The 15,642-nt window shown below is 43.1% G+C and overlaps 1 protein-coding gene across 1 annotated transcript in view; it reads right to left on the bottom strand.

The window, feature by feature from the left end:
- Positions 1-8,832: 8,832 nt before the first annotated feature.
- LOC138801076 (growth/differentiation factor 8-like) overlaps positions 8,833-15,642 on the bottom strand; it is a 30,588-nt gene continuing 23,778 nt past the window's right edge. Inside the window, exon 3 of the mRNA XM_069983520.1 lies at positions 8,833-15,151. Within this exon, the coding sequence (XP_069839621.1) occupies positions 14,771-15,151 (381 nt within the window). The 3' untranslated portion in view covers positions 8,833-14,770. The remainder of the gene's footprint in view (positions 15,152-15,642) is intronic.

The following is a 15,642-nucleotide window of genomic DNA, read 5'->3' as shown; positions in this document are numbered from 1 at the left end:
TTTGTTATGAAGGTCAGCTTGTCCATGTTGGCTTTGGGTAGGTGGGTAATATTGTCTATGATGACTACCCCTGGCGTGTGAAACACCTGTTAACCCTTTGAGGACCAGGCCCAAAATGACCCAGTGGACCGCACAAATTTTGATCTTTGCGCTTTCGTTTTTCCCTCCTCCCCTTCTAAGAGCTCTAGCACTTTCAGTTTTCTATCTACAAGGCCATTTAATGGCTTGTTTGTTACAGGAATAGTTGTACTTTGTAATGGCGTCTTTCATTTTACCGTAACATGTATGATGGAATCCCAAATATATTATTTATGAAGATATAAATAGGTGAAATCGTAAAAAAGAATGCAATATGGTAACGTTTAGGGGGTTCCTGTGTCTACGTAATGCACTATATGGTAAAAGAGAAATGATACTATTACTCTATAGGTCAGTCCGAACACAACCATATGCAGGTTTACACAGATTCTCTAATGTTATATATATTTTTTTAATTAAATCCTTTTTTTTGGCAAATAAATATTAATAAAATGGGACTATTGTGATGCTTATAACAGTTTTATTTTTTCACCTATGGGGCTGTATGGGGTGTAATTTTTTCCGCCATGATCTCTAGTTTTTATTTATACTATATTTGTGAAGATCGGACGTTTTGATCACTTTTTATTAATTTTTTTTTTAATATATAATGTAACATAAAATCGGTAATCTGCGCACTTTTTCCCCTCTTTTCGTGTACGCCGTTCACCGATCACAATGACGCTTGTTATATTTTAATAGATCGGACAATTACGCACGCTATGGTATATTATATGTTTATTTATTTATTTTTATATGTTTTATTTATATAATGGGAAAGGGGGGTGATTTAAACTTTTATTGGGGGAGGGGTTTAGGAGTAGTGTGTTAGTGATTTTCAACTTTTTTTTTTTTACACATTTTAAGTCCCTTTGGGGGACTTGTACACACATAACTTTGATTTTTACACTGATCATTGCTATGCCATAGGCATAGCATTGATCAGTGTTATCGGCGCTCTGCTCATTGAGCTTGCCTGTGCAGGCTCAGTGACCAGAGCGCCGATCGGACCGCACGGAGGCAGGTGAGAGATTTCCAGCGGTCCGTTTTAACGATCGGGACCTCCGCAGTCACACTGCGGGGGTCCCGATTGGTAAGTGACAGGGGACTCCCCCTGTCACTTACACTTAAATGCCACGGCGTTTAAGGAGTTAATGCCGCGCTGCAGCGTGTCATTAACGGTGAGGTGCCGGCTGCTAATTGCAGCCGGCCTCCACCTGCTATGAAGCGCGCTCCGCTCCAGAGCGCACTTCATAGCTCAGGACGTACTGGTACGTCCAGGGTCGTCTGGGAACAGAATTCCAGGACGTACCGGTACGTCCAAGGTCGCCTAGGGGTTAAGAAAGGCATGGTGGCTCAGTGTCTGCCAATTACTTATATTATTAAATAAACTTGCTTTTTGAATCTTTTATCTGTAGTAGTACTACAAACCCCAGCATACATGTACATGTTAGGAGCTGTAGTCCTGGATTACATATACACTACAGTAGCCATCCTACAGGTGGGAGGGGTTTCATCAACCCAGAATTCTGTTGCATGTTTACCTCAGCAATGGATAGAATGGTGACTGCCATGAAGTCAAGTATCATCTCTCCTCTCCATATTACAGACAGCAGCAGCACTGCCCTAACACCGTACATCTTTACAGTACAATAATGAACATATAGGGGGAGATTAAGATGGAGCAGTTGCCCATAGCAACTTCTTCATTTTTAAAAATTCCTCTAAAAATGAAACCTAGAATCTGACTGGTTGTTATGAGCAACTGTGTCCCCTGTTCCTCTGCACAAGTTTTGATAAATCGCCCCCTTCCCCCTATAGTTCCTTTATTTATATAGCTCCAACCTATTCTGCAGTGCTGTACAGAGATTGTAGTTACGTATCTTGGTCCCTGTCTCCAATGGAGCTCACAATGTTTCGGCGAGTGTGGTAAAATCCTTGCAAACATTGGGGAACATACATGCATATGTTATCCATGGTTGCATTTAATCCCAGGACTCCAACACTACAAAGCAACATGGCTAGCTTCTGTGCCCCCCACAATATAGCTGTCAGCTCCTAGTCTCCTCCTGTCATGCTGCTCTTACTGCTGCGGTTACTACTGGGCTCGGATATTAGCTCCTCCTACAGGGGTGGGGCTAAAGAAATATGGATGCATAACCAACCTGATGATTCACTGTTTCCTCACAGGGAGGAACAGGAAACAGAAAGGGAACGTGACATCACAGGAAGTAAAGAAAATACAGGGAGAATGCTTATGTGACTAAAGGCCCTATTACACAGACCAATGCTGAGGAGTAAGCGAGCACCAACCTCTTCAGGTCAGCGCTCGCTTGTTCCTGGTTCCCTGCTCACTGGCGGTGCTATTACAGGCACCGACAGCGAATGAGTAAGGGCCCTATTATACCAATAGATTATCTGACAGATTTTTTTTTAAGCCAAAGCCAGGTATAAATTTGAAAAGAGGAGAAATCTCAGTCCTCCTCCTTTATTACCTGTTCTTTGTTTATAGTCGATTCCTGGCTTTGGCTCAAAAAAATCTGTCAGATAATCTGTTGGTGTAACAGAGCCCTAAGAACAGGGGCGCGGGGAGCTGCGGAAAGGGCTGCCCGGGTAGTCCATAGGAAATAACGGTGATCTGCTGCTGCCGATCCAATTGCACGGAGCAGCAGCAAGCAGACAGGATCGTAGTATTTCTACATGTTTAAAGACAGCAATCAGCCGAAATTGTGCATGTTGGCTGATCGTTGCCTTTTAACATCACCTATTAAACCAAACGATTATTGTCGGCAAAGGCTAAATAAGGCCGATAATTGTTTGGTGTAATAGGGCCTTTAGTCTGAGAACACAATAAGCACTCTAAATAAAATAAAGAAAATAGATGTATATGTAGATTATACAACACCCACAAAATGCTAGTTTATTGAAAAATCCTGGGCAACCCCTTTAAAGTTATGAAGCGCAAAATCCGTCTAATTTTGCCACTCAGAGGTTGAGCGGGGAACACCCACTGCTCTTTACTTGGACAGCTATGTACACATACTCCCGTATACAACCATATCACATGCAGTACGGGGATGTTGTGGAGTACTCATAAGGGTGTTCCACCTTGTGCCTATGCTAACCATCCCCTCTAAGTTTTTTTTATTCTAGCTAGCTTGCCACTTTTTCCACCTGAGCCTTGTGTTACTGCAGAGCCCTCACTGTCAAACCCAATGGGTGATACAGTAAGGTCGGCTCCCAGTAATCAGCACTGCTGATAAAGTGGGCAACTCAGTGGTCGTTAGGCCCCGTTCCCACTGAGCAAAGGTAGCGGAATTCATGGGAGCTCATAATGGGAGTCTATGGGAGGCGCGCGCTCCTGCTCTGTACGCGCTGAAGAATGAACATGTGGGTACATGACTTTGTGGGAACAGAGTTGCTTTAATTACTTTCTTAATTCAATGTAAATTAAAAATGAAAACATAATTCACATTTTATTAATATGAAATGCAAATTACGTATATGAACTTTGAGTATTTGTATAGTTGAATAAATGAAGTCACCAATGGATTCGAAAGCATTAATCTACATACGTGTTTTCATTGACACCCTCTACAATTCTGCTTATGCTAGACATTTCCAAACATAAGTATTTTAGCCATCTGCAAATGGCTGTCTTCTGGGAATACTAATAGTAACCTAAACCTAAGGCATGCAGATCCTGTAGGAACCCAGCTGTGTAGATCATTTCCATCTAGAGGTTAACAGTATTGAGCTATTTACGTGTGGACTGAGAATGACCTGGGCCCTAGGAATTCCTCACCATTTTTGATTTTTTTTATTTCACTTGTAAAAATAAAAACTGCTTTTTAATACTAATACTTAATAAAATTAAGGAATGTTACATAAAAAGGGCTATCCTAGAGCATTAATTAATGTAAACTGTGTTACAGGTACTCAACTGAGATGATTTGTGGAGAAAGGAGGCAAGTATTTCATTCAGTATTTGCAGTACTGTAAATTTGTTGATATAAATACTAGGAAAAAGAAGTAAAAAGCTGTGTACTATAAGGATACACTTCCAAACAATACAATGAAAAGAAAAAATGAATAGAGATGAGCAGGGCCGGAATTAAAGGGAGGGCACAAGGGGCACGTGCCAAGGGGCCCCCACCAGCCCGAACCCGGAAGCGGAGTTCCGGGTTCAGGCTGGTGTATATCAGGGCCAGCGTCTGCACCCGGCTTACTCGGGCCCCCAGGTGCGGGTGCTGCCTACCCTGAGTCACGGGGGGCCCTCCCTCCTTAGAATGGCGTTGTTAGAAGGAGGTGTAAAGGACCTGCCGTTGATGGGGAAGGACATGTGGTGACATCATAAGGGGCGGGGCTGAGAACGGGAGGATGCTGGTGGATGAAGGACCTGTGATCATTGTCATGTGACTTCAGAGGGCGGGGCTCACTTATACCTCCCCTCTGTATGCCTCTTATACCTCCTCCTGTAATGTCTCTGGTCTCCCATAATAACAGGCTGGCCATGCAGGGAGTTGTAGTCCTCCTCTTATATCTTCTCCTGTAATGTCCTCTGATCACCCATTATAACAGGCTGGCCATGCTGGAAGTTGTAGTCCTCTTATACCTCCTCCTGTAATGTCTCTGGTCTCCCATAATAACAGGCTGGACATGCTGGAAGTTGTAGTCCTCATACCGCCTACTGTAATGTCCTCTGATCTCCCATAATAACAGGCTGGCCATGCTGGGAGTTGTAGTTCTCTTATACCTTCTCCTGTAATGTCCTCTGATCTCCCATAATAACAGGCTGGCCATGCTCGGAGTTGTAGTCCTCTTATACCTTCTCCTGTAATGTCCTCTGATCTCCCATAATAACAGGCTGGACATGCTGGGAGTTATAGTTCCCCCCGGTATACCTCATGCAATGCCTCCTGATTGTAATAATGTCTGGAAACTCCATTGCTCTATGGTGAACAAGCTAGAATACAGACTCCAGGGGGAGGACCTCCTTCTAACAACTTCATTCTAGTCTCATCCCTGCGTGGATCCGATCTCACCAGCAGGCGCAGAGCGATGACGTCATCACTCCTGCTGGTGGATCCACAATGCGCACACAAGGGAGAAGAGAACCCGTCCCCCACCCAGATTAGTGAGTATGATTTTATTTTTTAATTTTCTTGTGTTGAGAGAGCATTTCTATAGGGGCTGAGCAGGGGGCATCTACTATGGGGCAGGGGACATTACTATGGGGCAGAGCATGGGACATTACTATGGGGGCAGGGGACATTACTATGGGGGCAGGGCAGGGGACATTACTATGGGGCAGAGCATGGAGCATTTTTATGGGGGCAGAGCAGGGAACATTACTATGGGGACAGAGCAGGGGTCATTTTTATGGGGGCAGAGCAGGGGACATTACTTTGGGGACAGAGCAGGCGACATTACTTTGGGGGGAGGGCAGGGGACATTACTATGGGGGGAGGGCAGGGGACATTACTATGGGGCAGAGCAGGGGACATTACTATGGGGCAAAGCAGGGGACATTACTATGGGGGCAGAGCAGGGGACATTACTATGGGGGCAGAGCAGGGGCATTACTATGGGGACATGGCAGAGGGCATTACTATGGGGACAGAGGGCATTTTTACTATATGGAGGGCACAGCATGGGAACATTATTACTATATGGGGGGCACAGCACGGGACCCACAAACCTCCTTACTTTACTGCACATGACACCAAACAGCGGAGTTACTACTGTATGAAAGCCTAAAGGTGGGAAAAAGGGAAGGAAGTTGCTGGAAATGTGCGGAGTCTAAGATGTTTGTCTGACAGGTTCTGAAGAGATGAATTGTAGCTTGAAGAAATCATCATGGAGGTCTGGGCAAGATGGAAAGGAAACGGAGAGTGATCGCCTCAGATCAAAGAAGACGTCACCTGTGAGTTACTGAATTACACATTTTTTCGGTATTTTGTCAAGTGCTGGGTTCTCACATTGTGTTCCCACATTGTGTTAATAATGCAATCTAACAGTCAGCCCTCCCTGCTCCTGTCTCTAGGCCTGGCATCTTCCTCTGCACTGCAGCCTCTAGTGACCATCTTGTGCATTACAGAGGAGGATGCTGAGCCATACAGCCAGGAGCGAGGAGGGGTCTGTGCTAAGTCGCCTACAGTAAGCTGCCATATGTATAGATCGCAGTATAGTTAAAAAAATTTTTTTTGGGGGGGGGGGAGTGGGGGCCTCCACCTACCTTAATCTGGCCCTGGAGATAAGCGAACCTCGAGCATGCTCGAGTCGATCCGAACCCGAACTTTCGGCATTTGATTAGCGGTGGCTGCTGAACTTAGATAAAGCCCTAAGGCTACTGTATGTGGAAAACATGGATATAGTCATTGGCTGCATCCATGTTTTTCAGACAACCTTAGAGCTTTATCCAACTTCAGCAGCCACTGCTAATCAAATGCCGAACGTTTGGGTTCGGATCGACTAGAACCCCAACCCGGTTCGCTCATCTCTAACAATGAACCATTGGCTCTATCCTGTGTACCCCGCTTACTGGAAGGAACAGGAAATAGACAGGGGAGCGTGACATCACAGGAAGTAAAGAAAACATAGGCAGAGTGGTCATGTTACTCAGCTTGAAAACACAATAAAGCTGCATTCACATGTCCCGTAAAATTTTCCGTGGTTGCAGATCCTGTCATCTCTGCTGCTGGGCTGCAAAGGTGGGGCTGCACTCCTTTTGGGGGATCCGTGCTGCAATCCTCCTCCGGTTAGATGCAAAGGACACAGAGGAGACATCTCCCACCAAAGAGAGGCAGCCTGGCTCATTAGAGTTATCTGTGCGACAACCACTTAGTTGCCTGCATTCTGATCAGTGCTGATTACTGGATGCCCACCCTGCTGAATTGTGCTACAAGGACAGTATTGTGTTCTTACTTCTGCCACTGGAGCGTGATCAGCAGTTAAGGGAATACCAAGCGCATGGTGGTAGACGCACTGCTGGTGCAGTTCTCATCTAAAAGAGCAAGTGCTCAGTGGTAGGACAAGGCAGAGGAGGAGAAAGTGGCAAATGCAGCTGGGGCAATGGCACAACCTTGTACACAGTTTTCTTCATTGTTTATATGAGAGGTCAGAGCCAAGAGGGAATCCTTAATTTACCTTTGAGGATTATCTTCAGCAGGCAGACTGGCTCAGCTTATAGGCATTTAGCCCAGACTATCTTGCGCTCTCTTGCACATTTCCAATGCTAAACTCCAGCCCCCACTTTCTGTGTTTTGTCCTTGGTCTCTCTTTTACTAGAGACAGAAATCTGTCTATGTTTTCTCTCTGAAAACCAGGTCCAGTATCCTGAAGGTTTTAGTCTTGTGCTGGTTAAAAAAAAAAGCCAAACTCAGGAAGTCCCAATCATCTGTGTGCTCACACAAAGCTGTGACACTCTGTACTGTGAATTTGTGTGTCAGATAGCACCTTTTTTTGCATACAAATAGGTGGCTTTTACTTTTTTTCATTGAAAACCCTGATATCCTGGCTACAGAAGCTGATCAGTCTCTGTCCTAAGACTGTATTTGTCAGTATAAGGCTATGTTCAGACAGCGTCTAACACCATCTGTTGCATAAGAACAGACGGTGTTATATTGCTGGCTGCCAGGTCATTCCTGCAGCACATACATACTGCTGTATTGGCTGCAGGAACATTTTTTTTTTTTACAATTGACATTGGGTGTGTCTGCAAATCAATTAACCATTCATTTAAAAGTACGGCCTTATGGCCCTATTCCACGGGCCGACTGACAGGAGCAAACGAGCGCAATTTGCGCTCGTTTGCTCCTCGTTCCCCGCTCGCTGCTGCCACTATTCAGCGCGGCAGCAGCGAGCCGGTGAGTCTGGGGGGGAGCCACAGGGAGCTGCGGAGGGGCTGCCTGGGGGATCGCTGATCGTCCGGGCAGCCCATAGGATACAGCAGCGTCTGCTGCCAACGCTAGGATACAAACAAATGGTGAAAAAAAAGACACACAAACATAGAGTGTATCATTGTGGGGTGGATAAGGAATGACTGGGTACATATTCAATATGTAAACCTTATTGCACCCTGTCTACAGCTAGCGTCTCCCAGTACAAGACTCCTGCCGTCATCACGCTGACAGCCAGCACAGCTCTCCTACTGATACCAGGACTTTTCAGTCTGTGCCTATACCAAGACCTCCACTCCCACAAGCTTTCACAAGCTGTTCTACCAGGACTCCTCACCATTTATATCCAATTCATGATGAGTCTGATGAACGTCGTATAGACCAAAACGTTATTTTATGTCTGCTTTACCAACTATGCAAATAAAAATTACTTTAATTGCAACCCAGTGTGGAGTACCTATTTCACTGCCTACTGCTAAATAGGGGTCCTATGGTTCAGGTGTTTCCAAACGCCAGGAGGGACTGATCCTACACCTAGAAAACGTAAGTCTGTCTAGTCCAATGATAGGTTAGATCGCAAAGATGTACTGTATTATGTCCTACGTTGTTATCAGAGCACACATGCACATATATATATATATATATATATATATATGCGCGCTGGGGCCTCCCGCTGAGAGTAGTAGGTGGTAGTACTGGGTAGGACTCAGGCAGCCAGTTGCCAGATGTTATGTCACGGTATAGGCACGAGGGGAGCTGACTGACCCATGGGGACCTGACCATGCGGGGCCCGGGCAATTCTTTGTTGTCCCTAGTCAAGGCACCAATAACTAGACCAATGCCAGGGTTCAGAAACAACGGTAGTTGTGCGTTTATTGCAACGGTGGTAACCAATAGCAACAGTCTCTCTGGATGCAACCAGGAATAAGGCAGACTTGGATATAACGAAGTAATGGGTGATGCTGCAATAGGCTGTGATGATAGCGTTACTTTGAGCAAGGAGACTGAATGATGGAAGTAGTAGTGCCGGAGATATGATACTGGGCGGAATGGAGTTAAAATGAATACTTGCTGTTGACGATAGTAGATGAAAGAAGTGACTGAAGAGCGACACCCAGATCTTTGTGAGATGAGAATCTTGTAGAATCTTGAGGGTGAGGAAGGTCCTGACTGGTTACCTTTTGAGGTAACGCTGGAGTAGCAGAGAATAACTCCTTCTCCCCTGAAGGTGGAGAGAAGGCACACACACCCCTTCCCTCTTGAAGGTAGAGGAAAGGACTACTGAGGAGCAGCAGAGAAACACAACCTTCCCTCTTGAGGGTAGAGGGAGGACTGAGGTGGACATGAAGTGACATAGCATCCCCAGCCAAAGCTCACCTGCTATTGGGGTTACTATGGCAGCCGGGGAAAAGTCACGTGACACCAAGCCTATTGCATTATCACTCCATTAAACCATAGGCAGATACATATGCATAAGAAATACTAGACTTGAACACTGGGGGGCGACATAATACTAGCAGTTTGCAGTGGCCATTAAAGTTTCCAGAACAGGAACAATAGAATACAGACAAATCCTGACACCAATATACACTTTTAGGAGAAATTAGAGAAAACCTCTGTTCTGGGACACTGCATATATAGATATATAATATGACGTAGAAGGTTATCAAGATGTCGCATGTGACAAAGTTCCACTAAAAATTTTACCTCTTCTGCAAAAAAACAGGCTTCACACAGCTCTGTTGGTAAAAAACAGGAGTTTTTTTACTGCACAAAAGTAGGAAACCATTTTTAAAAAAGTGCATAAATTGGGTATAACCGTAGTTGTACCTACCTGCAGAATAAAGTTATTTTGTCAATTAGCCTACATTAAGAATGCTGTAAAAAACCTCCTTCCAAAAAATGAAACAAAAAGCAATTAGAATGAACCCAAAAAATGTCGCAAATAAAAACATTGACTCAATTTGCAAAAGTTAAGCCCTCACATTGCTCTATCAATGATTAAAAAAAAGTTATGATCTGCGAAATATGGCAACATAACTGTAACTGTTACTTCTGTCGTTATGTACAGACATGTAAGGGGGTGATGAGATTTTTAAAATGCGCGCCATGGTCCTTAAAGTTCCCCTGCCTGTAATGATTTTTCACTTCCCAGGCAGACTTCTCCTTTAAGGCCAAAATTGGCCAAATCCTAAAGGGATTAAAGAAAGTGGGCCAAATTTATCAAACTGCCTACAGCAACTAATCACAACGGTTGTTTTAGGCAGTTTTCTCCAGTTTCTATTGTGTACACTTTGATAAATCTGGTCCGATGTGTCTTTTCAATTGGAAGCAGTCATCAATTATTGCATACATGCATGAACTACAATAATAAAAAAAAGTAGCAAACAGAACCCTTTATTTACAAAATTTTGCACCATGCTTTTTTTGGTAATTTATCTCTTACAAAACTAAGACAAAGTATTATCCTTTGTTGTGATATTGATTATTGTTGTGATGTAACGCTACTTTTTTCATTTCTGATTCAGTAAACTTATTCATAATAACATGTAAAGACAATTGTGACATAAATACATACATACATTTTTTTATATATATTGCTATACAAGTACAAATAGAAAATTATCCCCTGCATTACAAGCAATAGTGGTGTCACTTTGTGAACTCCTGCTCATCTAAATATGAACTCCAGCATGCATACCTCTTCTTCCACCTCTCCCTACCTTGACTAATTGAGGTACAGGGTTTGGCCCCATGCACACGAAGCAAAAGTGGTGGAATTCCGCAGCGGAATTGTCAGGCACTGCATCTCTCGGCTGTCAGGGTTGGGACAAAAGACACTAGACAAGTGCTGCCCTAGCGCCCACCCCAGCTGTCCCTGCCTGCTTGCCTCGACTGCCCTAGGCAACAGCGGACAACTTGGCGGCGATCCCTAACTTAGGCAAAGTGCGACACAAAAACAAAGACCACACGAACAAACACAGAAAAGGGAGGGTCAGAGGTCCGAGTCAGAAAACAGCCGGTCAGCAAAGTACATAAACAGGATCCAGAGAATAGTCAAAGTCCAAGCCGAAATCTAATAACACAAACAAACTCACAGTCAGAACAATTGCTAGGTCAAGGAAACTCTCACAAGTGAGGCTCTATCGCAGGCAAAGTACTGGGATAGGGGATGATACTTATAGGGGCTGGGCTCCTAATCCCAGGATAACAGGACTATCTGATTGGCAGTGTTAACTGTCAATCTCCCTTTGATCCCTGCAGCAGATAACTAGAAAGAGCCAACATGCCCCTCAGCAACCTGGCCTGCCGCTAGGGACGCTGTCGGCGCACCCCCAGCAACTAGCCAGGCTGGTCGCCAGGGACGCTGTTGACACTGTCAGAGCAGAGAGCAGAGCACGCCCAAAGAGTGTCATTATGACACGGAGGCTGGTGGCATTCCGCCGTGGACAATTCCGCCACTTTTGCTCTGTGGGAATTCCGCCACTTTTGCTCCGTGTGTACGTGGCCTTAGTGGCTCAGCCCTGTATGTCAATAAGTCAAGACAGAGAGGATGTGATAGGGAAGAGGTGTGAGAGGATGTGATAGGGAAGAGCTGTGGCTTAGCATCACTTCTGTGGCACTTCCAAGGAAAAATGCTATTTTCTTACACTGCAAATGGCAGACAAATCATCGAAGACAAAGACATAATTTATTCTATCTCCCTATTTGCCTGTTTCTGCAGCGCAGTACCTGGTACTGAGCTTACAGGTCCCCTTTAGCATACATTAAAGAATAAGAACAACATATAGATAGACTGCAGGTAAGACTAATACAATATGGAAAATGATAGATACATGTTGCTGGCTCATCTTACACCTTAATACAACCTTCAAATTGTATAGAGATGTAACATGGTTACCATAGACTACTGATGGGATGACACCATAAGGCTATGTTCACTGACAGTATTTCCATCAGTCTTTTGGTCAGTCCCTTTTCAACCAATACCAGGAGTGGGTTGAAAACACAGAAAACAGTGCAAATCTTTCTATTATAATTTTCACGTCATTTTTACTCCTGGCTTTGGTTGAAAAAAGCCTGACAGAAATACTATGTGTGAACATAATCTTAAGGGGAAATAATGACTACATGTACATACAAAAATAAATGTTTATTACAGTGGATACAAAAAGTCTTCCCTTGGTGGTTTTCATGTAACATTAGTCTAAGGGTCCTATTACACGGAGCAATTTTTAACGATTAATGACAAATGATAAACGATCGCAAATTAGATTGTTTATCGTTATCACCAAATTATACAGAACGATGGTCATTAGTTACGATTGTTACTAAAATCTTTATTGAGATCGTTACTATGATCATTTATTCCTGCTGATCTCAGCAAAACAATGAACAATATGAAATTACACTCAACGGTTAGTGAAAAAATGCAAAACTTGGGCAAACGAATGTGGAATTACAGCAAACGATTAGCGAACAATTAGCAAACAATTAACAATAATTTTAAGTTCAGATCTAAATCAACAATCAACGACATACGAATGATTTTTCGATCGTTGCCTGCAATTACACAGAACGATAATCATCCCGTGTAATAGGGCCCTAAGGACGCGCTTACACATTTATCTGGCAGATTTTTTAAGCCAAAACCAGGGATTGATTTAAAAAGAGAAGAAATATTAGTCTTTCTTTTATGACCTCTTCTCTGTTTATAGTCTGTTCCTGGCTTTGGCTTCAAAGGTCTCTCAGATTATTCTCTCTGTGTAAATGCACCATCACACAAATAATTTCAGATTAACTTCCAACTTAAGTGACCTATAATTAGTCCAATTCCATTGAAAAACAGGTACTTGGAGAAAATTTAAATAACCAAGCTAAAATTATGTACACACCCTCTTATAATTGGGGATGTGATTGTGCAAGCATTAACGTTATAGATGACATAGTGTTTACACAGTGTAAAAATAAATGTAGAATTGAATTAAAAAATAGAAAGGAGTGCTGCTTATAACGATGGACAGGAGGGCGCAGCATGGCCTCCTCCCACACCTAATTTACCATGAGGCTATGTTCTCACAGCGTATTGGACCAGCCGTTCCGTGACCTGGCCGGGTCACGGAACGGCCGGTCTCTAAAAAGATAATACCGACCAGTACTGCAGTACTGGCTGGATGATCTTTTACGCCGCAAAGTTCGGGCGCATCAGAACTCCCCACAGCACACTATGAAGCTTGCGGCCGGAGCTGCTCGCTTCATTGTGTGCACTGACATGGTCTTCTATGGCCGCTATTCACTGAATAGCGGCTGCAGAAAACTGACATGTCAGTTCTTTGTGGCACTGCGAGGGATCCCGGCTGGAGCGTATACTCTGTGTATACGCTCCGGCCAGGATCCCATAGAACAAAAGGCAACGTATACTTCCGTAAAAAGTACGGCCGTTGTTGCCGATTTCAACAAAGGCTGTACTTTTACGAAAATATACGTTGTGTGAACATAGCCTGATTGTGTAAATCATGGGGATAATCTACAAAAGAGCATGGAAGCACGTGGGAGAGGATTTAACCAGCATACAGATACACAGGTCTTAATAAATTCCCCCAAAGAACCTATAGACTGGCCTACATACTGATTAGATTGAAATTGTTATTATTTTATTTTTGCATGGCTTATAAACAGGAATCTGTTCAAAATATTAACATAAACCCTATATAAACTCGTTTGTCCATTAACTATTTGTCATTGGCAAAAAAGATACGACTTTGTAAGTACATTTTAGTACCCAATGCTTTCTTAATTACATATTGTGTTAAAAATTCTAGTTTCTTTTTCCTCTTTTTTTTTTTTTCTTATACATTTTCACTTCCCCCCTCCCCCCCCCCCCATATGATACATTTTTGCTAACATGAATAAATTGTTTCACATTTTGGCAATATTCACTCACAGTAAAATAAAAGCAAATTACGGCGTATGGAGTGAAAATAAAACAATGTGCGAATAGATTTAAAGAAAAAACATATTTTGCAAAAGCATAAATAATGAGGGTGTTTATTATTTGGATGGTGATAATTAGTGTTTAGTGAGCATGCTCAAATGCTGCTCAAATGACAGCCGGAGGTTATTATAGTTATAGCTCCCGACAAAACTATTTATTTTTTGGTTCTCATTTTTGTATATTTTGTTCCTTCGGGGGATGTTTAAACTAAATAGAGGTACGAAGGTGGTTCCACCACTCCAAAGGAATAGTTAAAACATCGTACTTTGTTTCATATCCAAGTTAAAATCTTGCTGCTTGACAGAACCAGGTACTTGCAACAATAGCCGTACGAAAATATACATTGTGCAAACATAGCCATAGGCTGTATCCATGTTTTCCTCCACCTTCAGCAGCCACCACTAATCAAATGCCGATCGCTCGGGTTCGGACGAACTCGAGCATGCTCGATATTCTCTCATCTTTAATTGTTTCATTTTCACTCAAAATTATGGTTGTATTTAGGGCTATGGTAACACGCTATAGTAACAAAGGCTGTTAGGCCCTTGTTTAATGCTACCTACAGCCAGAATTGATGATCATAATCATTAATTCCTGCTATAAGTAGCATAAGCCATTCACGCTTTACAGCCTTTGTTTCTACAACAAGTGACCATAGCCTTGCTTTTATTTTACTGTGTGAACCTAGCCTTCAGGTAACATAGAGAGAGACCCTCATGTTTTACAAGCACATTACAATCTTAGCTGCAGGTTTTTAGATATCAGGATGCCACCAGAAAATACCTTCAAAAAATGCTTAGACGCACCCACAACGGTCAACTACCATTCCTGGAATTTTACCTTGAATAACTTCTGCATCCTCATTAAAATAAAGCATGTTAATAGAAGACAATTTAATCGGGGAGCAGCATGGTCCAGCAGGACGATTCTGGTTTGCCTGATTAACAACGTGACTGTGGGGATATTTTTGCAGAAATTCTAGTCCACATTCTCCAGAACAATAATTTGCTTTATATTTCTTGGGTGCAATTACCCAGTCCCATCCAAAAGCATCAAAATCTACTATTAATGGGTATCGGCAGCACATAGTTTCAGCTGAATGCTCATCACAGTCTATTCCAGAATCTCTTCTAAACCGTTTTGGTGTGTCTATTATCTTCACTTCAATAAATGGCATCTGTTGAAAAAAAAAACATATAAAATAGGTATAACAACACAATATTGTTAATAGCATACAAAAAGCACATGGGGGGAATTTATCGTTTGCATTGTTATTGGCATCTGGTCTATCCATTGTTAGTTAGATGTTCCATAGCAAAATTTTGGATTGTGTGCCTGATTTATTAAATTGTTGCACCGACTTTGATAAATTAGGTTTCCCTGCCTGTTTGGAGCTCGGCACAGTCCCTGGCTTTTGGTATATGGCTATGACTGCATCTTCAGTCATGTGTTTTATTTTAATTGTATGTTTAATTTGCATTTGTCTGAAGTTCCCCTGCCCCCACCCTAGACTGGTCACCCTGTATCCCCATGCCTCCACCCTAGACTGGTCACCCTGTATCCCCCTGCCCCCACACTAGACTGGTCACCCTGTACCCCTCTCTTCACTGATTGTCCTGCCAATCCAACATTGATGCTCCATGGACTGGTCAACTCTGGGTGGTGGAG

This window comes from Dendropsophus ebraccatus, chromosome 9 (assembly GCF_027789765.1).
Source record: "Dendropsophus ebraccatus isolate aDenEbr1 chromosome 9, aDenEbr1.pat, whole genome shotgun sequence".
Classification (NCBI taxonomy): Eukaryota; Metazoa; Chordata; class Amphibia; order Anura; family Hylidae; genus Dendropsophus; species Dendropsophus ebraccatus.
The sequence above is the reverse complement of the archived record's forward strand: the minus strand, read 5'-3'. Positions and strand labels throughout refer to the sequence as shown.